The following is a 25,182-nucleotide window of genomic DNA, read 5'->3' on the forward strand; positions in this document are numbered from 1 at the left end:
CCTTCCCTTCCCTTCCCTTCCCTTCCCTTCCCTTCCCTTCCCTTCCCTTCCCTTCCCTTCCCTTCCCTTCCCTTCCCTTCCCTTCCCTTCCCTTCCCTTCCCTTCCCTTCCCTTTCTCCCCCCTTTTTTTTCCTTGCTGTTAGTACCAAATACAGTGATGAAAATGCCAAGGTCTTCTCCAAAGTGAAACCATTGAAGCATCCAGCTGTTTTGCAGCCCCATGGATGCTTCAGGCAGCTACTGGTAAAATCTGTGGCTGTGGTGGCAGATTATCGCTGACTGTTATCTTTTTATTGAGCTTTGAAGAACCCTTTATAGTAAATGAAAATGAGCGCTGCAAATTTGTCTCAGCTCCTGTAGACGAGACTCCCCTTGCTCATCTCATAAACTGCCTAGAAGAGGTAGGAAAGGACTACTTTCAGTCACGGTTGACAAGTGCTGGAACCCAACGAGCCAACATGGATGAGCCCACTGAGCGGTTTCCAGTGCCGCTGTCTTCCATTTTGAGTATGCAGAATGAAAGCAGTTTAGCTGTCTTGCTGCATCCTGATTGCACATTAATCATCCTCCCTCGCCTGCATTAATTAAATGCAAACAGTGCATTGCAAGTACTGAAAGGCTGCGTTTCCAGATAGCTTCTCTTAGGGCAGCAACCTTGTACTAATGAACAATATAATCTTTGTGAAAGAAAATGTAGAGGGTGTACATCAGGGAAAAAGCTGGGCAAAATATTTTGTTAAGATGGTCTAAATAAGAGCAGAAGGTTTGCTTGGGCTGTATAGGTGGACCCAGATGGGAACATAGGTGTTTTCAAGACTGCGGCCCATTTTTTCCTTAACAAAAAGTTGTGTAAATCACTCTGTGTGCCAAAAAAAATATCCTCACAGGTATTTGTGGGTTTCATAGTTGTTTTTGACCTGCAGTTAGGCAACACTGTGTGACTGGAGAGACTTAGCACAGATTCATGCTGTGAAGTAACCAGTGTACTGAGTAACTCAGGTAGAGATTCACAGATTTCAATCAGACTGCTTGTACTGCAGTTCATGATAACTCAAAGGGTGCTTGCAGACAGTTAGATAACAGAAAAAATGCCATTTTCGTATCATAATTAGTTTTGAATTGCTTAATAAATTCTAGTTAGGACAATGTTTATATCTGGCTGTCAAGGTGGGAGCTACCTGTGAGATTATTCCCTATGATCCATCCCTCTCCCTGTCTCGAAACCAGACATTGATCCTCTCTACCCAAAACCTTCTCCACCAGCCTATTCACTTGCACCGTCTGCCCACTGCAGCTCCTCTCACCTGAGACCTGTCTCTACATCCTGCAAACACTGGATGACAGGGCATATTTAAAGCCTATAGCACCCCTCTAGAGAGCAGTGTGAGGGCTGGGAGAAAAGCTGGGGCTCCCCTTCTATCATCAGTGGATACTCTCTGCTGCAATTCCCTCTTGCTCTCCTCTGGAATGGGTAAAAGGACTAAAGTCATAGAGATGGGATCCCAGTGGAGGGCATTTACCTAATAGGAAGTGTGGTCGGTTGGCAGGTATTCAATAATATCGGACACTGATACAGAGAGCATCTTCATGGATCCTATCCATCTGTCATCTGCTGTGGCTGCCAAACAAATAATCAATGAAGGTAAGAGGAGGAAGTGTGAAAGAAAGAAGTAAGTAATAGAGACTTGAGTTGAAGTTGTTTTGCCTTTTTCATCCAGAGACCTTAAAATGACAAAAAATAACACCTTTATGAGCAAAATCATGCTTGAGGCAGAGGTGAAAACCACAAAGAAACGGCAATATACAGAAAGGTTTGGTAATTTCCTTTGACGTTGTGCACTGAATCTGTGGCAGAATCGTGTACTATGGTGGTGAATACAATTTAAATGCTAGTTGCTTGCTGCAACAAGCTGTCCGCTTCCCTTCTTTTGGGGCTAGAATGAGCGTGCACTTAACTCCCAGGTCTTTGGCCAGTGTGGGTCTTTGGACTGAGAGGAGAGTGAACTATGCTCTTCCCATAACTAGCTATCTTGAGGCTATTGGATAAGCATGCACATGCATACATTGCAGACAGGACGGTGTAATGTCATTGGGGAAAAAAAAGAAATCTCCAAGGGTTGTTCTGGAAACAAAGAATGTCAGGTCATACATTTGCTTTGTTTTTACATGGTTTTAGTTACATTGTCAATTTATTCCAGAACTGAAGACAAAGGACATCAAGGTAGATGCAGTGTGTCCCAGGATGTTAGAGTCTGCACAGCAGTTGATGGTGGAAGACCTGTACAACCGAGTTAAGGAAAAGATTGATGACACCAGCTTGTTTAACACACCATGTGTGATGGACTTGCAGAGGGCACTTGTGAAGGACAGGCTGGAGACCCCCAGAGACGCTGTGGATGAAGTTTGGCCTAATGTCTTCATAGCAGAAAAGTGAGCATCAGTTTTTGTCATCCTGTTGCATGAGATTCCCAGTGAAGGGTCAGATGGAACCACTGAAGGCGTAACATATATTAGATGCATCCAATACCTTTCATCCCCAGACAGCCCCAAAATGTTTTTAAAAATATGCTCACAAAGATCTGAGTGCTGGAAAGTAAATACTTGTAGAATACAATTCAGCAGCTTTCCTATGCTAGTTCGATGCTTCAGACAATTTAGGAAAGCAAAAGGGAAATGAGCCCAAATTAAATTCTTCTGATTGGAATTTGGCCCTGAAATTGAGACTAAAGTCCTTCTTATGTAAAAGAGAGTTAAAAAAGAAATTCCATAGCAAATACTGAGTGGAAATGGCTAGGTATCCTGTACCATGGCTCAGCTGGCTGAGATACTTGTGCAAGTGACCAGCACAGAATTAGATGGGGATATAGTTTAAAACGTCAATAAAAATGGAGAAATAAGTAAACAACCTGAACCTAAGATGGCAGGATAATTTTAAAATCAAGCTGGAGTTGAAACTGCGCATGCTGTGAGTTAGTGCGATACTGGTGAGAGCAGGTTTTTCATTTTCTTTTCCCGGTGAGTATTGGAGAGAAATATCTGCAGAACTCTCAAAGGACCTTAAGGTCTGAGAGGAGCCGCGTATTAGATGAGTGACGCAGATTGGGAATTGGGAAGCACTTGTAGCAGACAGCTTCTTTCCCACCTGAAATAGGTGCGCTGATATCTAACAATTTTTTTTTTCTTTTCTGAAGAAGTGTCGCAGTGAACAAAAGCCGTTTGAAGAGACTGGGGATCACACATGTCTTGAATGCAGCTCATGGTACAGGTGTATACACAGGACCAGGCTTCTACAACGGTCTGAATATCCAATACATGGGCATTGAAGTGGATGATTTTCCGGATATGGATATCTCCAAACACTTCCGTCCAGCTGCAGAGTTCCTGGATGAAGCACTGCTGACTTACAGGGGTAAGAGAAAAAGATTAAACTGGTTCAGAGTGCTTGGGAATTAATGTGTGGAAGTATTACTCAGATAAACAGCTGATGCCACATCTGTAATTGGGTAGAGGGCAGATTGATTGTTCTTTGCATACAGTTACGGTGAACGCTTCTTGCCCATTTCTGCCATGCCTCATACAAAACAGAAAGGGGGCAGACTAGTGAGAGGAGGCAGCTTGGCAATCCCTGCTGCAAGCCCCTTTTCTTTGGAATCAAACTGGGTGCAAGCCACTTGCCTCAGCTGCTTTGAAATCACCCTGCTATTGCAATGAGATGAAGCACTGCTCCAAGTTGTTATATTACTGTACGCTGTGAGTCTCAATTTTGCAAGGATGCTTCCTACAAAAAGAACAGGCTGGCTTACTAGAACAATCCAAAAAAACTGGGTTGAACCCCTGGGTGTCTGCACCCAGGCTGTTTTATAATTTGCTGGACTCCAGTTCCATGGCAAATACTTCTGTGGGCCTCCAGTGTAGACTGGTCATTTTGTAGCATCTTCAGCAGACAATTAGAAAAATCTTTATTAAACCGAATATGAGAATGAACACCAGAATCGGTGATACTACTGTTGATTTTTTTATATGTATTAAATGCATTTAATTTCTGTAGAGAACAACAGGTTCTCTCCTAGTAGAAGTGGCAAGAAAAAAAAATGAGAAGTTTTGTTAGTTAAATTAGGATGGAGATGCGTAAGACAAGTTGAGCCAATTTTTATAGCTCACCACTACCAACAAGGGGAGGGACGCTCTACTCTTCTGTGTTCTTACTCATAACTCCCATTTCTTCTCTGGGCATATTACTGATGCTTACTTTGCGCCACTGCTGACATTCATCAACCATTCAACTCACTAATGCAGCAAAACCAACTGCCCAGCAGGGAACAGAGAGTTTCTACTGGGCTAGTGAGCTTAACCGGATCATCAAAGGGCCCAGTGAGTACCAGAGACAACACAGGGGAGGGTGCAGGGTGAAAGAAAAGTGTAGAAAGAAAGCAGAAGAATGAGATCTCCCCCTTTTGGTGAGCTGTTAGATAGGCTTTACCGGCTGTTAAAACACTGGGGAGGCATCTAGGGCTTTTGGTATGAAGAAAGGTACAAAAGATGTTGGGATTGTCGGAATAGGTACATTAAGTAAATACTTACGGTAACACATCATCAGTCAGGAAGTGGTGTTTAAACTGGCTTCATTAAGCTTCTGTGCAAACAGCACGTTGATAAATTGGTGTTTATCACACATCTGGGAACAGTAATTTCAGTTATCTGCAGTCTAGCAAAGCCTCATTTATGCTCTCTTCATATTTACGAGCTTTTCTTTAACTTCAGTTCGCTGTAAAACTAACTTTAAAAGACAATTCTTTTGTGCCAAAGCTTAGTTTTCCACAAGAGATGATTTCTGTGTAAATGGCCATGAAATACAGCAGATCCTCAGCTTTGATTCTAGCTCTTGCAGTCACTGTTTACAGAACAGTGGGTCCCAAAAATACGGAGCATCTGTATCGCTTTGTCAGAGTCAAAATCAGCTCTTCTGCTAGTTGTTTGGTCATCCTATTCCAAGATATGTTCTGGCCTCCAGCCAGTCTACATGTAACTGTCTGAGTGTACCTTCCAAACAGCAGATCAGGGCTCTGGAAAAAATATGATTAATTTAATATAAAATTGTATTTAAGTCCTATAATGTGCCTTATAGATACTAACTTATTTGCTTATCCTCCCAGTACCTTCCTGGAGGCTAGTGCTAATATCTCCTTTTTCACATATAGAGAAACTAAAGCATGGAAAGCTTAAATGTCTTGCCCCAAGTCAGCCAGGAAGTCAAGAGTTCTGCATTGCTTGTCTTTCTAATACCCGTTATAAGATTTTGATTATTTGGGGAAGTGTATAGGTGAAAATATGAATATTGTTTAGCTTGTTTTAAAATCTGCATGCCTTCTTTTGAGACTAATATTTTTTGTTCACATGTATGCAGATTTCTACTGAGATAAAACTAACAATAAATACTTACTATTGGTTTCAATCAACAAAACATATAATCTGTCTCATTTTTAACAGTATTCAGAGAATGTGTTTGTGCTGCATAACAGAACAAGCTCTCTCTATTACTGGAAATAGTTAATTAATTCTATATTCAATGTCTGTAGGAAAAATCCTTGTCAGCAGTGAAATGGGAATCAGTCGCTCAGCTGTGCTGGTGGCTGCTTACCTGATGATCTACCACCATATGACCATTCTGGAAGCTCTGATGACTCTGAGAAAGAAGCGTGCCATTTACCCGAACGATGGCTTTCTCAAACAGCTAAGGGAGCTCAATGAGCAGTTGTTGGAAGAACGAGAGTTGGATCATACCGGAGATGAAGATGTCACTCCTAGTCAAAGTCCTGTTGCCCACGCAGGGACGTCTTCCCGGCTGTCTGGAGTTGGGGACTCAGAAAGTGTCATAGGAGCCAAAGCCCACTCCATCACAGTAGAAGAAGAGGACACCAGCAGCATGCTAGGTAGTCTTAGGAGCTCTTCATCAGTGGGAAAAACCAGCTGGGCTTCGAAACACTCCACCTTCATCAGTGAGGAGGAAGAGGAACAGTTGTATGAGGAATGGAGGAAGAAAGAAGGCCTGTCTGTAAAGGAATCAACAATTAACCATGGAAGAAGAACATCTCCAGTGTTTCTGGCTCAGGAAGGGGAACAATCTGAGGAGGATGTAGAACAGAGAATCCACGACTGGCAGTGCAGAAATGAGAAATACCAAATGGGGGGTCCACCCAGGGAGGAGGATGGAGATTCCAGAATGGGAGGAAGACCTTCCCCATCGGGTGAATTTAGTGATGTTGAGAGTGTGAGCAGTTTTGAGATCCGAACCCTAAAACAACAGCTGGAAGCCAGTAGCTTTAGCAGGATGAGGAGGAGCCGCACAGACTCTGTGTCTTCCGAGAGCACCTGGGACATGTGGAACCAGAGGCTCCTGGAGATTGAGAAGGAAGCTGCTCAAAGGTATCATTCTAAGAATAAAAATACTGGGGAGAGGCGATCCTCAGAAACAGGAAGGGAGGAGAGGGATGTGGATGAGGAAAGTGTGTTTTCAGACAGTAGTTCCTTTTATAATTTCTGCCAAAAGAACAAAGACAAGTTGACTCCTCTAGAAAGGTGGAAAGTCAAGAGGATCCAGTTTGGCTTTCACAAGAAGGATTTAGAATCATCCTCATCTTCTGCACCATCTCCAGCTGAAGATGGCAGACAGGCAGATGGAGAGGAGACTGAAGGAAAGAGTTTGTCAGATATTAACCTGAGTGCTTACCAAGCTTGGAAAATGAAGCGGCAGAAGAAGGTGGGCAGTGAAAGCAAGGAGGAATTTGTGGAGTTTGCCAAAAGTGAAGATTCTGCTTCAGCTAAAAAGAAGCAGAGGCGTATAGAGCTACTTGAACGTTCAAAGAAAATCTTAGAAGAAAGCCAGTCCATGTGCAGCTGGGAGACAGACAGTACAATGAGTGGGAATATCCCACTGTCAGCTTTCTGGAGCTCAGCACCTTCTGCAAATGGTGCTGAGGATTCAGCTTCTACACTGAGCATGCAGACAAATCATTCATCTTTATCCCAGACCAGGAGCAGCACCGGGGCAATGCAGCCGAGTACACCCCTTCCCAATCTCCAAGTTGGCCCAGGTGGCACAATATCCATGGCAAGCATTCAGAACTGGATTGCTAATGTGGTCAGTGAAACCATTGCTCAAAAGCAAAATGAAATAATGATGCTGTCCCGTCCATCGTCTGCAATGGCCTCCAGCATAATGTCAGGAGACCTTGGCAGGCGTACAGATGATGATAAGGTTTCCCTTATCAGCGCTCAGAGTGGCTCATCTCTTGCTGCCTCTCAGCTCCGCCAGCAGGACATGCAGAGGGCTGAGTCTCAGTCTGTCCTGTCTTGCAATTCCTCAGCAAGTACAAGGACAGACGGGACTGGTTCAAACATGAAGACTGCGCAAACAAGCAAACCACTGTACAGCCTCTTTGCCGATGATGTTGACCTGAAGAAGATCAGGAGGAAGGAGAAGGAGATGCAAATGGAAATGAGAGAGAAAATGTCAGATTATCAAATTGAAAAGGTGGTCAGAGACAATAAACGCAGCACTTTGTTTAAAAAAAAGGTGACCAAAGGAGAGGAAAATGAAATAGAAGATGACACAGAGAGTACAAGAAATAGCCACAGGCACCCTTTGCAAGCAGATCTTGACAGAAATGATACAATCTTTGCTCTGTCCAGTCAATCTGCAAACATAGGTGCACAAAAGTCAGAACTAGAGACTGATATTACAAAGTGGCTCAGTGGCCTGAAAGCAGAGAAAGAATCATCATATCATGATCAAAGTGAGAAGTCTAGAGAGAAATATAGCAGGTCATCCAAAGTTAGAGAGATGGATTCTGAAACATCCAGTTACAGATTCTCAAGATCCCAAAAAGAAGAGCTAGACAGCTGTTCCTCCTATGAGTCAAAAGGAGATTCACTGAGAACCATGTCAAGATTTTCCTCTGCTTCTGCAAAAGAGGACAAAAAGATGTATACATTCACAAGGTCAAGGGTCAGCGAGACAAGTTCTGGAGAAAAGAGCCCAGAGCTGCATGGTTTCAGCCAAACACCTGAACCCTCCTTTGACTCTGAATCCCCTGAACCATCTACACAGAGTCGAGTCAGATCTCATCACGTGGAGGCGTGTGAAGAGGAGGCCAGGTCAGATGTGTCAGAATTTGGAGCTAAGAGAAAGTTCACCCAGAGCTTTTCAAAATCTGAAGAGGATGGAAAGAAAGAGGCAAAAGTGGAACTAAGTGAAGAAAGATTTGCATCTAGACAGTTCTCTCAGTACAGGAGAAACATGCGGAAAGAAGAGGAAGAAGAAATGGATGATGATGCTATTATTGCTGCTTGGAGAAGCCGACTAGAAGAAACTACTGCAAAGCTCCGGCGGAGAAAGGAAGAGTGACCAAGAATCAGATTAGAGGAACACAAGCAGAGTCCCAGAGTCCCAGAATCACTCATCATTATATTTCTGATAATCCTTTGTGGTTTGTAGGGCATTTCCTGCAGATAGTTCTCTTCTTAATCAAAAGCGATAAAGGGAAGAGGTCAAGTTTTGGAAGTGTTTGTGGTTTTCAGAAAGAAGATGCTAGTATTAAATGATCAATGTAGGTAGGAACACAATGTTAGAAGCCATTAGGAGCCAGACGATGTTTCAGCAGTAAAGTCATGGTAGCATCTCAATTCAAAAGACCAATCAAATCCCATTTTGATTATTTCAATTTCCTAGTCTCGTTACAGATGGACATATTTTTTTTTTCTAGGATTTTTTTGATCATAAAAAGTAGAAGCCAGCAGCTTTTTCTAGGAACTTGAAGAATGTTCCTCTCTTAATCAGTTTTACTTTATACTGCTGAGAAGATATTGCTAGGTAGGCTCCATTTTCTACACCAGTCTTATGAATGTCTACAGAAATAAGATTGTTCTGGGGAATACATGTACTGTTTTCTTTAACTGAGTAGCTGAAGCAAAGTGAAATACTAGAAAAAAGAAAATGCCTCCTTCTTTTCAGAAGTTCAGTGCAGTAATGAATGTATTCCTGTGGTACCATCGTTCTCATTAGATGGAGTCATCTTTGCTCCAGTATGATTGGTTCCTGCTAATAACTTTGGGTCAACAAAGCAAAAATGAAGTAGTACTACCATCTGTCTAACAATTATGTTCTGATCTTGTTCAAGATTCAGAGTTAGGGCTAGGACTAGTGTTGGGTTAGGCTGGGTTTCTGGAGTACTGGCTTCAGTTTGTTGTATGTATGCAGCTTAGCCGAGTCTGTGCTTTTATATGTCTATAGTCAGATTGTCATGCCTTGATTTTCAACACGTTTGCCTTAAAAGAAGAGAGAGATACCCAAACTGACCTCATAATAAAATGATGCATAGCTGAAGTGTTGGTTGAAGGCACTGCGCAAAGACTTACCTAAGGACGAAATGTATGCCTAGAGAATGTGGTACTTTGAAGCCTGCTTTTAGGAGGTGGTAGGTTTAATTGCCGTGTGACAGTTAATGTGCTGTTTGCGAGCTAGAGACCATTTTTCAGAGTGAGAGAAGGGAGCGCAGCCTCCACGTTAACTGAATAGGCTGCAGGAATGGCCTCGGGTCTTCCGTGCCCTGCAGAGCCTTGTGCATGTGATACGTGATGGCCCTGCCGGGGCTGCCACAGCGTCACTTGCGGGGCTCATATCAAGACTCTCTGTCTTTGACACATCAAAGTACCCAATTCTTTGTCACCAATCAACTTCCTCCACCTCTCTCTTATGAACACCTAAGCCAGTTTCTCCTCTGGAGATATTTGTTTGCTCTTCTGTACAGACCGTGCTTGTAAATAACAAAACCCTCCAGCGGAGCTGAATATAAAACAACAATGGAGGGATGATGCTACAGCGCAGCATTGCTCTCTCACGGGTAGTTTTGTCTTTCGCTTTCTCGTCATCTCTTCTCCCCCTCACTGTGAAGCTCAGAGCTCACTATTAGCATTATGCTAGCACCTCTCACTGGTTTAATTGTGTAATATAGACAGTAATCTCCACAGGGCAAGGGTCTGGTCTTTATCCTTCTCTATATGATGCCATGCACATCAGCAATGCTATCTAAATAATGGTTACTGATAACAAAATGCAGCTACCAATTTTCCTAAACTTAGAATCGTTTCTCTCAACTATAACTCACTGATTGGACATTATCCCTGCTTCTCTAAAGATAAAGATGACTTTCTGACAGCCAGGACTAGGCAAATGATAGCTGATTATTGTCAGGTGAAAGGAGTCTCGAAATCAGGTGATTGAACAATAACAGGGCTAGAAAAATAAGAAAAAGAACATATTTTACTCGTGTCAGGATTTTTTTGAGTAAACTCAGATTACATTTTTGAAGTACATAAGGAACACTGTCTTGTTAATGTTTCAGGCATCCAGGGGTGCTGCAAGGCTTATAATGCACTTCTACTACAATATAATATATAATACAATATATCCCTTACTTCTGCATACTTCCGTGAGGTTTTTCTTTAAAGTAGTGACATTTCAGGCTTTGATCCACATTCTGAGATTTTATATTGAATTTCTGCAATGTGCTAGGATAGGCATTTTCTGCTTTTCTTTACCTCTGGTAAATTTGTTCTGTGCAAAACAATTTAATGCTTATGCATAACTGGAGCTTGCTTTAATTTCAGTCTAGAAAAGGTCTTAAGCGTAAGCACGTGATCCGTCCTCTGTCTTCTCATAACAGTAAGCAGTTACTTAAGTTTTGACAGATCAAAGTGAAAGTGCGCAATACCTTCTGGCAGTGAATTTACTTTTTTATCAAAGGCTGGTTCCCTCTGAAAATCTCTCTCCCGCTTCCTAAGGCTGGCTGCTGCTCTCAACAGAAACGTCTGTCCTCTGCAAGTACTGTAGGGGGCATCTCACACTGTAAAAGATGAGCATCATATGATGTAGTAATTGGTTTCATTTTGCACTGCACAGCACAGCCTTTGTTTGGGTAGCATTTTGATTTAAACAGTAATCCAGGTCTGCTGCACAAATAAATTATTCAAGACCGAAGGGCAGAATATGGTTCTATAACAAGGCTGAGCCAAACCATCCTGATAGCGAGCTTTGACCCTTCTGGGAAAGGGTTAAGTGGGTTCTGCTGACTCACTGAGGTAGGTGGCTTATTAGTTCACTTGTCTAAAAGGGAGATAAAAATGGTTTGCCGGGGAGAAGCCATCTAGGATGCTGGCTGAGCAGTCATGAGGGAGAAGCCTTAGAAACAGCTGAACTTTATTTTCTTATTGCTTATATCCTTGTTAATAAAGCCAAACCCCCAAAGCAATAAGGGGGTGGGGATAATTTTGGACTCCATTCAGTGTATGGCCTGTGCTTGAAAGCGAGTTGGGAAAGGCTCCAGCTCACAGGTATAAATTACATGAAACAGTGACATAAAGACCTTGCATGGTGAAAATATTAAAGCATTCAGTCATAAGACCAATAACCAGGAGAGACAGAAATGAAGAGGTTGAAGGCAGGCTAGAAAGTCAGGTTTTAAGATGAGACTTTAGAAGGAGGTAGGGAATCACTGAAAGAGGAGAGGTCTGCACAGACTGTTTCAGGTGACCAGAGCTGCAGAGGGAATGGTTTTTCAGCAATGACACTGGTCTAACATTAGACTAAAAGAGTAGGTAAGTATCCAAATTTATCTGGGAAGAATTTTTCAGAAAAGATGCACTAGGACTGATATTTTTGCTCAGCCTTGCTTTGCTGCTGTAGGCAGGAGGGTGTTTTTGTGTGTGTGTGTGTGGTTCTTTTGGCATTGTATAGTGGAAGGTGAAAGTGCAAGGAGCATCCATACAGTCAGTTAAGAATATAAACACAGGAACATCAGAAAGGCTATATGGGGTCAGACCAAAGGTCCATCTGGCTCAATATCCTGTGTCTGGTGGAGACCAACAGTGAATACCTAGGGAAGAATATAAGAGCAGTGATATAAGTGATATTTCCCCAGGATGATCGCCCAGCTTACAATCATTTGCAACTCAAGGACTTCCTGAGCCAGATGTGATATTTTTGTATTTAATAGCCCTTGATAGATTTTCCTTCCATGGAGGCGCCTAATCATTTTTGAGTTATAGCCTAATAGCCTTGTACCTGTTAGCCTTCATGATCTCTCGTGGCAAGAAGTCCTGTACTTACTATGCACTGAATGCTAAACCATCTGCTTTTTTCTTTCTGTTCTGAACTTGCCACCCACCAGCCTCCTTCAATGCCAAGATACTAATCCCTGTTTAGTACCTACATGCTCCACAAGACTTTACCCACCTCTATCATTATGCCCCATCCTTACCTTACCCACCTCCATCATTACGCCCTATCCAACCCATCCCTAGCTGTCTGTTTTTCAGCCTAATCGAGCTTCTCATTCCTCATTTGAGAGCTGGTCTATGTCTCTGATTACCCTGACCACTCTCCTTTGAACCCTTTCCAGTTCTACTTTATCTTACTTGAGATGAGGGACCAAGTCCTCACACAGTATTCATGGTGCAGGTGCAGCAGGGATTTATCCTGTGGCATAATTGCCTTCTTTATTTTTCTCTTTGTTCCTTCCCTATTAACCCCTAACACTTTGCATGTTTTTTGGCCATTACTGAGCACCAAGGTGACATTTTCACGGAACTATTTATTATATCCACAAAATCTTGTTGCAGGGTGGCAATGGTCAGCTCTGAGATCAAATTTTGATCTGAGGCTAAGTTTTCTTATGTGCAATGCCTTACTTTTATTAACCTTGAACTTCATCTGCCATTTTAGTGCTCAGTCTCCTAGTCTCATTAAGTCCTGCATTTTTTCACACCTGGCCTCTCATTTATAGTATTCTGTTTCCCTAATGTCCTTTGAACAATGTAGGAAGTATTTGGGAAGCAAAGAAGTTAAGGAGGGATAGAGAGAGAAACACATTTGATGTTGGTCCGAGAGAAGTAAGAAGTAAGGAAATGATGAAAGCCGGAGAGCTTGGAGATATGAAGTATCAGAAAAGAGATGTAAAGACAATAGGCAAATTAAGGAGCAGATCTACAGTGGATGGAGAAAGCAAGATATGTATGGAAGCCCAAGAGGCTAATGCAAAATATTCATTTGTTTAGATGTGTAAAAATTTAGGGGGAAAGGTTATGGGGCAACCTGTTTGGGAAGGAAGGAGATGGTAGGATTTACAGAAACTATAAATTTGTGGGAAATGGGAAGAGGACTGTGAGAAATGGTGACAGACATCGGTGGGACTCAAATGATAAAATGACATCTGCACTAGGTTGGGAATTCAAGTGTGGAAGAAGCAAGTTTGGAAGGAGTGGAAATGTTGCCAGAAAGAATTATTCCAAATGTATCAGCTGCATTCTTCATGGTAGTACTGATAGGGGTAGGGCCATGGCCCATTTTCCCCCCTCCACTCTAGGAGTTTCAGGGCAATTTGATTTATTGCATGTGGCATTAGTATAGACTGGGTGATTTTAAAAGGCGTTTAGCACCATTTTCTTTTTATACAGCTCCTTGCGAAATGCTTACACATTAGTGTAAGCTGTAGTGGAGAGCTAGCTGAATTAATAAGACAAAAAGTTTTAGCTGGGCATGGTTATGTTGCATTGTCTGCCTTTCCTTAAAGCATTTAGCTGGAATATATTGGATATATACATTATAACATGAAAACATAGTATCCATGACCTTCCTAAATTTATAGACAAGCCAGCAGAGATGCAGAAAGCATGGGACTAATATGGTTTAGGGCTTGGAAACAGAAATTGTATGCTCATATGTTCCTGCAAAATCTCTTTGAGAGCTACCTACCTATTCTATGGAATTTCACTTGTCATTTAGAAAAGTAAAAATGTGTTAAATTTCTGGCTGTTTTAGTTGTGAAGGAACCTTCAAAAATGTGAACGATGTGTAACAAATAAACAGTTCTCTAGAGAGATGGGATCATAGCTCTGAATGGTGTGTGAATTGCCCCAGTCATCTCACCAAGGCGTTAAGTTGTTTGCCTGGGAGTAATAAGTTAAATGCCAACAAGTTTTGTTATATTGTTCTTCATGTAAAAAGTGGAGAGAGGTTTAAAGTAGGTTGTACTGAGGTTGTTCATTAGGCAACTAGCATTGCCAGTACAAGCATAATCAACCTAAATGAACACCCTCTCACTTTGCCTAACCCTATGAATGTAAATTTTTTGGACACGGAAGAATTGTATCTTTTTTTTTTTTCTTCAGGACTGCCTTTTGCTCTTCGGTACATTTTATTGTATTCAAGAGCTGATTTCATGTCACTTCCATCTATCCCTCTGTTACAACCTTTTACTAGCTTCTGAGCTCACTGTTTTTCTGTGACTGCTGTTCCTCTACCAAAGGGTGCACACACACGCACACACACATGTATACATACACACACAGACACAAAGGGAAAACATCATTTGTGAGTCACAAAAGCAGGTAACAATATGGTTTCAGTCCTTCACAGGACCAACAAGTTAAAGAAGATTTTGGAATGTCTATGGCTCAGTATCTAGGTGTAGTGGTGCAAAAATCACCTTAGGGTTAGGAGAAGGTACAGCCTGTCTGTGCTTTGAACCTTCCCCTATGAATTGTGTTTCAAGGGGTTCTATTCGCATGGATAAAAAATGGACACAAAAAATTCGCATGGACAATCTGCAAAAATTCGCATGGACACAAAAAATGTAGCTGTTCCCACAGATGATTCATACCTAGGAAATTTCAGACAGAACGGTTAACTTTTAGTTGTGATCTGGAAGACACAAATGAGTATAATGGAAAACTAGCTTCATTGTTAACTGTGGAGAGAACAATGTCTCTCCATAATCAATCAATCAATCACTTAGTTTTTTCCAGTGCACCCTTCATGCCAACATGCCTGAATGCTTTACGGTCATTAAATTAAATCAAAGAACACACCACAAAACGGACAAGGCTAGATCAATAAATCTTAAAACCTGATTCAAACTTACCAAGGACTCTGAACAAGTAACCATGAAAGGAAGAATGATTCCATTCAGAAGGGCATGTGTGCGGGTGTAAAACTGAACCAAGACGTAGGTGATGCTAGTCAGAAAACAAAAACATTTAAAGGAACTGATCATTCTTACAGCATCACCCAACTACCACAGGATCTACCCAGAGCACACGGTCTTAGAGTCTTTTTGGACTTCTGAATGACATTGCAGAATAACTGTGGTGGTGAGGACTGTTTACAACTGACCAGACAGCTATATGCTTCAGGTTACGTACTGCCTAACTTCAAATATTCACCTGTTCATGTTCTCTGCATTTGATTCTTGCAGGGCACCGTACCAAAGAAAGATGCAGCACACACCATCTGGTATTAAACATTGTGTGACTCCACACATCTTCCTGGACCATCCTAACAATTTGATCTTTGTAATGTGTCTGTACTGAATGCAGATCCAGGCCAAGGCCTTCAGCTAGTTTGGCAGAACATCTCTTTCTCCTTGTTTGGGAGGAGAGCTTTATGAAACCACGACAGCCTTTATGAAACTACCAATTAATGTACATTTGTACATTATGTACTTTGTACATTTTGCGTGTAGAAATTTCTCACTAGCTGCCACAAGCTATGAAGGTTCATTCACAGAGCAGATAAAATGACCACAGGCCTAACTACGTCCCAAACCAAACGCAAAACCCAATTCTTCAACTTAAACTTGCCTCCCTCAATAATTTTGCAAGGCATGTGCTCCTTAGTCTGTGAATTGGATCAAAAGTATTGCCTAGAGGCAAAGGGTCAGAGGAGATTCCACACATGAAAAGCAGGAGGCCCTCAAGAGGGTGCAACCTCAGTTGCTGAACAGACACCACAAATAGGATGGATAAAAGCCCACATGAGACTCTGGTATGTGAGCAAGCAGAAGCTGACAGTTGCCCCTCAGGAATACAGTATAAAGCTCTCACTTCTGCAGGAGACGTGATCTGAAAGTCTGCTTCCTGGGAGCAAGCAGACCTGACCTGTTGCATGGTGCTGCAGTTGCATAATTTAGTAGTTGTCACGATTCATCCCAAGGTGAGTGTTCTTGGTCGGCGGTAGTAGACATATAAAATTTGTAAGTCATTAGGGATAAAAGGGCCTATGCAAGAAGAGGTCAGACATTATCCTCGTGACTGGCAGAAGGGGTCCATATTAAAACAAAGAAGGTATTTGATTTTCTTTTGAACGTGGGCAGATGATTCCGACCCACCTGCCCTTCACATGCTCTGTCTCTCCCCTTCCCATCTCCTATCTTTTGAAACAGATTTAAGTCCATCTACTTTTATATTTTCAAACAAAACTCATAAAAGGGCCATAAATATCATGACTCGCTAAAATGAAAGCTGTTTTCTTCTCCTCCCAGGAGACTCCTGCCTGAGAGAGAGACAGAAAGAGTTCACCTCTTTGAAAATTCCCCCCTCAGTTGAAGTAAAGCTGGTATCTAAGAGCAGTCTTCAAGGCTTTGTTCTTATCATCTTGACCCGGCTTTGTACCAGCTTCTCTCTGTGTTGCTGGTGGAAGTGTGAAGGACGGGGTGAGGGGAAGGAATTTTGGCCATCACTGGCAGAGCAAGGGTCATGCTTGGAGAGGGATCTCATTGTGGCTTCAGAAAGTGTTATAAACTCAGTGCACCGGCAGAAAGAATGAAGAAACTCATTCCCCTGCTGGATCAGACCAGCGATCCACCCCTTCTCTCTCTGATGTTGGCCAGAACCAGATGCATCTTAGAAGGTATAAAGAAAGCTTAAGTGGGCAATTATGGGATAACCTGCCCTGAGTCAAATTTTCTCCCCGCCTGGCCCAAAGCCCTCCTTCATCTCTCTGCCTTGGTTAGAGTTCAAGTTTCTGCCCTGAAGCATGACGGCTTCTCTCCCTTCCAAACTGCTTTTCATCCTGGCCTGTCTAATGCAACTTCCCATGACAGTGTTGTGATGGGATGTATAGGTCTTGTCCATTGAGAGTCCGTGACAGATCACAGCCTTATTGGAAAGAGAGGCAGAGAGGTGAAGAGAAGGCAAGGGAGGAGAGCATAAACTCAGATGAAATATCCATCAGGAAGATGGAAAGAAGAGTGAGTGGCTGAGAAACTAATTGCTGCCTGCTGACCTGGGCTGTGGAGATAGCTTGCAAGTGAGCATTTTTGCTTTTCAGAAATTTCAGCCTGGAGCGCACTAGGAAATTCAGCTCTTGGTTGAAGCTAGTGTTCATCAATACTTCCCCTTTTATATATATTTTTTATTACAGCTGTAGAAGTATTAGAGTAGTGCTGAGAAAACTATTCTGTTACATTCTGAGGGAGCTTTTTCCTCCACTGCAGTTCATTATTCATTTCTAAAAAGGAGTATTGGAGTAATTGGGAGCTACTAGACATTGAACACCAATGAAAAACAGGTTGTTTTTCTACTGCCTGAAAAGGATTTAGGAACCTAAAGCCAGGCATTCCTCTGTAGGACCTCATCCCCTTCGTATGAACAGGGATGGCTGCTCATATATCCCAGGTAGAGCTGAAAGCTTATCTGATGGGCCAGGGTCTCAAACAAAAAAAAAAAAAAAAAAAGAAATAGCAGGGTTATTAGTAAAATAATCTAAGCCAATGTGTATTTTCTCATTCAAGCTCATTTCTTCTTCACAACAAAAAGGAATCCCAATTGTGAGATAGCATCATATTGTAAACAATAGAAAAAAAAAGCAGTCTCTTGGAAAGCGTCTCCTTTGCTAAATCCTAGGGATCAGCTTAGTAAACTGTTCATTTTTGTTTGTTTGTTTGTTTTTGTATTCATCCTTCTTAACACTGGGAGCAATATTATTTTTCCCATAGGCTCACTGGAGAGGTGTCTGGGACGATTCTTTCCAGAAGTAGACCTCTGGCAGAGCTTTGCATTTTCTGCTCCCTCGGGTGACCCATGCCCAGGCTTTCTCAGTGCTAGTTAAAAGATTTCCCCCCCACTGGCTACAAGGGATGCTAGAAATGCAGGATTTTATTGCTGGCCATTTCTCATGCCAGATTTTCTCTGCTGAGCAGATACGTGGGTGAGGCTTTTACTTGAACAATCTAACAGGCAATCTGTAGCACGACAGAGCTGTTACCCTTTTAAGCTGCCATTTACAAGTTCAAACAACTAAGTATTTTCTTCTAATCCCGTAACACAGTGCCACTGCCTGGTATGGATGGGGTGATAGGAATATTATTTCTCTGGACTGATCTCATACATGTGTCCACAGCTCGGTCTGATGACAGCTATATACCATAAAATAACCCCTCACGTCATCTGCAATCTCTCTCCTCTATCCACAACTAAGTCCCCTTTATAACTCCATTTCTGCCATGATGACAACAATGTAGCTATTTCAAGTGCATAGAAATTGTGAATAACTTGCCTATTATTCTTCCTAGTCACCTTTCTCCTCATCTCTCCTTCAGTTATGAATGCCTTGGAGAAGAGAGCATCCTTGCTTAGTACCTGGAAATTCCTTAGCTCTTTGGGGGAGCTGCAGTAAATAAAAAATGATGCTAGATTCTATTTTGACTCAAAAAAAAAAAGGAAAAAAAAAGAAAAGAAAAAAAAAAGAGCCGTGTTATGACCTGATTCAGTGTGATTATACTGTAAACAGGCCATAAACAGTCAAAGGGAAAATAACCCATAGTATTCACACCATTTAGAGACTGTGTATTGGTAATCAGTTTTCCTCCCTGCTGTTCAAAATATTTTCCAAGTGTCCCTGAAACTGCATTGGCAGCAAAATGTGGCCCAATTCAAGGGCTTTAATGCTATTGCTAAGTGGAAATGATTTTTCTCCTAGAAATTTTCAGTGAAATAATCTCTGTTTTGCAAAAAGGAAATCATAGCTATTCCACTACAAAAGCATTAGAAAAAGGCAGAGACCATCAAAAGTATTTCCAAGAAGTCAGACCCATGTTTCCAAAAAATTTGTCCAATTAAGAAAAAAGTACTTATGTTGAATTTCAAAGATAGAGTGGCATTTCTTATGTGAAGATGTCAAATATTTTTTTTTTCAGTGTTGGTTGCTTAAGTTAATAGGGAATATACCCGTCATTTTATACATGGGGGAACAGGAACAGGTGTTTTTTTTTTTTTTGCTTCTAGCTCATTTTCCCCCCTTTTTTCAATAAATGTTTTACTTTCTTTGCCACGCAGAAAATGAGCATTTTAAACCAGCGGTTAACTTTACCCTTACAACCACAAACCTTCTTCATGAAGAAAACTGGGCCACCTCTGCCTATCGTGATGACCATTTCTAGCCTTGATGCAGACAGACTTATCCCTTTTGTGGGGAAGGTCTTTTTTTTTCCTGATATCCATGCTCAGCACTTCCAGATATTTCCCCTTTACGACCTCTTTTAATGTCTCGGCATCCTTTTGGACATTTCTATGTGACAGAGTAACAGCTAAGGATGTTGTTATGTACTGTTCCTCCATTAGCATCCAGAGGTTTTCACCAGGACCCGGGCTCCATTGTAATAATATTGCACACAGCACAATTCAAGATGTTCTCACCCTAAAAGAGCTACAAATTAAATGAACGAAATGGGCCCAGGCTGGGAGAAAGAGGTGCATCTGAGAGTATTTGAGACCCAGAAGCTGAGCCCAACGTTGTGCAAGAATAGAGGAAGTCTGTTGGAAAAGTTCAAAGGATTGAAAATTCATCTCACTAACAAAGTCATTCTCCCTGAGCAATCACTCAGCTGTATGTGGCACAATTAAATACTCGCTGGCCTCAAGAGAGCACAAGCGTGACTCTAAACTAGTGATTAAGGCGTTCGCCGGAGAGGGGGAGACATATGTTCCAGGCCTTTTTCCAGAGAATATACAATGTGAGAGAGTTAAGGGTTCATTAGTGCAGGCTTATCCCCTCCCATGTGAGCGCTCCTGACCGCCAACCGCCAAGCCGCGCTTCATCTTTCTGGCCCAAAGACCACTGAAATAATCCATTCCAAGGGAAATAGTTGATGTGGGACTTGCTAGCAGCACCCCAGAACAGCTGATGGTGAAGGAAAAGAGCCTTCCGCGTCCACACGGACACAGATTCAGCTTCTCCTGGCATGTTAAAGCTCCATCTGCCATCTTCTGAGATGCCTGAATCCTGAGCGGGAAAAGCGCCTGCCGCCAGCTGTTGCTCACAGGCCGTGTCCTGTCTGTGGGAAAGGGTTGGAGTCAGAACCTCAGGTAGAGGTCAGGGCTGTGGGATCAGGCTGGAAAGAAGCAGTCTCATGTTTAGAACTAATCCAGGATAACGTCAGGAAGCGGCAGTGGCACCCCCTCACCGTGCCCTCCCCAGCCTCCAGGCAGCACGCAGACGTCGTATCTCTGACATCACATCTAGCAGCGACGTGGGCATGGGGCATGTCAGATCAGCTTGTTGATTTGACAGAAAATTAATCTTTTAGTAGAGGTGGGGGCATGGTGTTAGTGACCATACTGGCCACCCAAATCACTGTCTCCACGATGAAGGAGTCATCCGGACTCTGCCTTGGGTGAACCCTCAGATGCACCAGCGTAAAACTCCACCGTAAGACTGGAGCTGACTCAGTCTTTTCTTTTTGCTTTGTCCTGTTTTCACAAAAAGCCTGCTAATGCCTCTGGAGTACCAAACCTCCAAGCCTAATGTAGATTGCCTTCTATTTCCCTCAGCCCTGAGCGTGGCAGCCGCAGGGCGGGGATGAGTGCTCCCCCTCTAGAACATTTAAAACCAGGCTCTAGTACTAATTCTGCCACTTTTCAACTTGGGCAGCGACAGGACAGGATAGGCACAGCACATGGCAGTGGACACGTGAAGGCTCTTCCTATTCCCTTATACTACTACACGGACTGAGTTACACACCATAAAAAAAAACATGTTCCTTGCCAGAAGAGCAGAATAAGAAACTGTTTGGCTTAAATCCAGCCTGCTTGTGAATGTAAGTTAAATCTGTTCTACGTCATATTTCTTTTGTTCTGTTGCTTTTATCTTGGTGGAAACTTTCCCTGGTGACTCCTCCGGTGTTCATCAGGCCCTGACTGGTGAAAATCACAAGTTCTTCTCATGTCACATGTCCTTGGTATCCTGCTGTCTCAAGCAGGGGCAGCATGGATTTAGAGAACCCCAACTAGAGCACACTGGTCCAGTGTTTTTTCCTGTCCTCTCCTGCACACTTATTTTGGGGAAATCTACTACTCTAGACCAGAGAAACTACAATAACAACACCCACTGTTTAAGCTTTCCACTCAGATCTTTTCCTTGCAGTGGGGACTCACACACTGTCAACGTTGACAGCGCTACGCCGGTTTATTGCACCAGAAGACCTGGCCTTTTCTTCCCTCCCATCTCCTGAGCTCGGCTGCTCCCATTATACGAGCCCTGGTTCACGACTGTCCTTAATAAAATCTCTGTGCTCCATATGCTCCCTCAGCCTCACTTTGATTAGCGCTCCCGCAGTCTTCCTCATGGCTGACGTCGGGTGCGTGCACAGCTCTGCAATTTCCCGACAGCCCTTTTCAAACGCTGGCTTTTAATCAGGGTCTGTTTTACCAGCACTTCCTTCTTTCACAGTGCCTTTGAAGCGGTGCCGCCGTTAGTGGTGGTGTTCCTTCTCCACTGCCCTTTTTTGTTGTTTCCACGCAGAATTTCTTAGCTTTTCAGATGGTCTTTTTTTTTCTTTTTTTTTATTATTATTATTTTTTTTTCTGTGTCATGATCCTAATTTCCTTCAGGATTTCTCCTTCCTCTCCTGGGAAATTTGTCTCTATTTCTGGCATCTGTCCTTCCTAACCCTTCCCACTTTTTTTTTTTTTTTCCTTTCCAAAGACAGGGGAAAAGAATCCATTTAATATTTTTCTGTAGTAACGTCTATCTCATCTGTCAATAAATTACCCTTTGCCATCTCTGGGAGACCCCTTTGTCTCCCTTCACTGACCTTATTCTGTACCTTGCCTGTTTTTTTCTTTTTTTTTAAGGGAGGATGCAATATCCCTGGGCTGTCATTCCATGAAGAACAGCTGTCATTCCTCCCATAGTGCCTGCGTGTGCGTCTGAGGAGGGAGGGGAAAGGGAGGAGGGAATTAGGGGAAGACAGGGAGCTGCCACTGGGAAATATGTTGGCCCTGGTCACAGTGGTGAATGTTTTTTCATTCATGATATTCAGCTGGCAATTCTGTCTCTTTCTTCTAGCGGCTTTAGACATTGGTTTTCTGATTAACAGAAAACAGTCGTATATCTGAAACACAGGGTATTTATTAAAGTATTTATTAAACACAATTTAAAAAGTCATTATGCGTATAATTAATATGCTTATAATCGCTTTACACTCTCTGCAACTATGAATGCTCCATCATTGTCAGAGTTGCAGTCTGCTGCTACAGAGTAGGATTCAGGAAGCGTATCCATGTGGCTAAGACACACGTGACTTTCCCAAGCGTTTTCAGCATTACAAACCCAAATGCTCGCTGATAGGGTTAAAGAGCATGGTGTACTCCCGCATGCAACTAGCTAGCTGTGCAGACCTGCATGAGGAAGGGACGGATCCTTCAATGCAGCAGTTCCTGCCCTTTCCTTGCCCCTTGCGCCGTGTGAAGCACTGCAGGCTCCCAGGGAGGTCATCACGCATGCTGGACACATGAAGCATGGATGCAAGTTGCCGTCTTTCTGCCCCTGCTCCCCTGCACAACCTAACCATAAACTAGAACAAGCTGGAAAAGCAAATTCTGGCGTTGATCAAAACGATCTTTTTACCCATATCTTTAAAGAAACAAAAGAACTGAAAGAAACCTATTGAAGATGCCCTCATCTCTGTAGCATCTTGTAATTAGACTGCTAAATGCATTTATTCTCACAATATCTACATGAAATAAGGAAATGCAGTTATTACCATTATGCAGGCATCCAGTAGAGTCTCAGAAGCTCTGTCCAAAGTGACCTGAAGGCACAAAACACACCACACGGCCCTCACCCTCCAAGCATCTGAGCCAAAAGCCTGGCGTAATGCACCGTGACTCTTGTTTGATCCACCCCTGAGGTTTCCTTTGTTTGGAAACCAGCACACAGGCACCGAGTGTGTGTCACAGGAACATGGTTGGGCCAAATCCAGGCACGGACAGGTACCCTGCGGATCTGCGAGCCCACAGGTGGTCCCAGGCCCCACAGTAACCACAGCTAGAGCGAGACTGCCGAACTCACACTAAACCAGAAAGGTGTGATGTACACAGCAAACTTGCCATTTCCTTGTCCTGTGCAAGCAGGACATCAGAAGAACATCTTTTCTCTTAAAAGCACTACACTACTTGTTTTACAGCTGCTTGGTGAGTGCTGTCTGCTCTGGCCCTTTCTCTCCGTCTGACAGCTCTGACTAACAGTCTGTTGGATTTAGGTGCCCTAGCTGGCAAGGTAACCCATCTCCCCAGCTGGGGGCAATAAACTCTTTATTCTCCACACTGAAATATGTTGATATGATCCTGGATTAAATCACTCCTTTCTGCATTTCTCGGTCCAGGATATCGGAGTAAAGTGGTACCAGTGGTGGTTTACATTGGTGCATCAGGCTATGAGCTGAAATGGTTAGCAGTGGACACATTGTTTGTCCAGCCACCTCTTCTTTGAGTTAACTCCCTCCGGCACCTCAGCAAGGCGGGTTGAAGACAGCAGTGTCTTCAACTTTTCCAGGGTGAGTCACTAGGGCTTGGGAACCAGAGCTCTCACTTTCCCGGGACATAAGATCACAGTGCTGGAAACAGTCTCAAGCCTTCAGGAAATGAATGAAGCCCTTCAGGAGCTAAGGCTGTGATTTTCAAATGTGTCCTCCTGCTGGTAACACCAACCCTGCTCCAGCATCACAATGTTGGGAAGCTGATGAAGAATGGTTCCCAGCTGCTGCCATCTTCAGGACTATACCGTGTAATTATTCAGTTCTTTTGTAAAATGACACCTGTGGCAACTGGCAGAGCACCTGCACAAACATTGCCGGCCCTCGGGCTGAGAAATTTTTAAATACTCTTAGTATTGTAATACTAAAACCTTGATGATGAGAGAGCGTGGGTGGAATAATTGTCTGCTCCGAACAAGGCGGCTTTTTTTCATTCTAAGCCTGTAGCTGAATCCTTATCTCCTGGATAAATAAAAACAAACCTCCGGGGTTATTATTGTTCTCCTTCACCTTTTGACTCTTGATTAGATTTACCGCAGACACTTCCCTTTGGCAACGAAAGTGGAGCCCACGCGCTTGTGATGGGCGCCTGTGAAGCCTTCACCCTGCTCCACCTCAGACCCTGCAGCTCCTGGGTGCTGCTCATTACCTGTCCCTGCAGCTCGAACCGAGACACACCTCTCCTAGTGATCGCTGGCTCTGACCAACATGCTCCGTACCGCTTCGAATCTTTATCTCATTTTTCACCCTCACCACTTGGAGGCAAATCTGATGCCCTTCCAAAGAGAGAAACTCGTGGTGATAGCTGCCCCACTCAGGCTGCTCCTCCCTTCTATATTTGTTAGCGTTTTCCCTGATGAGGCCCCAGGATTATTGCAAACCAGTCCCGGGAAGAAATGCTGCTCAATTAGGCGAAAAGAAACTCGAAGGAAAAAAGGAGTAGAGCCAGCAAATTGCTTGAGATAACAATCTCCCCCCACCCGTGTGTCTCTGTAACTAAGAGGATTAGCTGAACTTTCTGTGTCACACCAAAACTGACAATAAGCAACAGTGACTTCCCCCCGCTGGCACTTGTACCTTCACATGTTTCATTTTCTTGCCCATACTACTGCCTTGCCCCTTGCTGATTGTATGACAAACTTGGGGATGAACGTGATGGCTCTTTCCTTTCCTTTAAGATTTATGACTCAAAGCCAAACAAAACCCAACTCTAGTTATTACATGCTCTGTTTCCTCCTAACAACAACTCACTTTTAACAGTATAAGCTAACCAAGGAAACATGGAAATATGGTCTACTTGATCTCACCCGATCTACCTGCTGCTTGCCAGAGACACAAACAGCAGCCTCAGGTCTGCTGCCATGGGAGTAGGCGTAAAGGCTTCCCTCGGGAGCAGGACCAAATCTGCAGTATATATGAAGCCGAGGTCCCATCAAAAGTCAAAGCGACAGAGGTTCATGTAGATACAGCACTGCCAGCAAGGACCTGCATGAAATAATTCCCATTTCTCCAGTAAACCCACTGCATTTTGCTGAGC

General features: G+C 43.1%; 1 protein-coding gene and 1 long non-coding RNA gene across 5 annotated transcripts in view; one reads left to right on the top strand and one right to left on the bottom strand.

Annotated features, from left to right (window-relative positions):
- Positions 1-16,457, top strand: part of STYXL2 (serine/threonine/tyrosine interacting like 2) — an 18,089-nt gene extending 1,632 nt beyond the window's left edge. For both annotated transcript variants that reach the window (XM_048071565.2, XM_066990355.1), the window contains exons 3-6: positions 1,548-1,642; positions 2,199-2,430; positions 3,192-3,409; positions 5,577-16,457. In XM_048071565.2, coding sequence (XP_047927522.1) covers positions 1,548-1,642; positions 2,199-2,430; positions 3,192-3,409; positions 5,577-8,404 — 3,373 coding nt within the window. In that variant the 3' untranslated portion in view covers positions 8,405-16,457. The remainder of the gene's footprint in view (positions 1-1,547; positions 1,643-2,198; positions 2,431-3,191; positions 3,410-5,576) is intronic.
- LOC136789686 (uncharacterized) overlaps positions 1-25,182 on the bottom strand; it is a 45,185-nt gene that overhangs the window by 753 nt on the left and 19,250 nt on the right. Inside the window, exons 5-8 of one of the 3 annotated variants that reach the window (XR_010828593.1) lie at positions 10,770-10,901; positions 4,582-5,063; positions 1,521-1,618; positions 147-392 (exon numbers count right to left, since the gene is read on the bottom strand). This is a non-coding gene — a long non-coding RNA (uncharacterized lncRNA). The remainder of the gene's footprint in view (positions 1-146; positions 393-1,520; positions 1,619-4,581; positions 5,064-10,769; positions 10,902-25,182) is intronic. The other 2 variants (XR_010828594.1, XR_010828595.1) reach the window with 2 other exon arrangements.

The sequence above is a fragment of the Anser cygnoides genome, chromosome 1 (assembly GCF_040182565.1).
Source record: "Anser cygnoides isolate HZ-2024a breed goose chromosome 1, Taihu_goose_T2T_genome, whole genome shotgun sequence".
Classification (NCBI taxonomy): domain Eukaryota; kingdom Metazoa; phylum Chordata; class Aves; order Anseriformes; family Anatidae; genus Anser; species Anser cygnoides.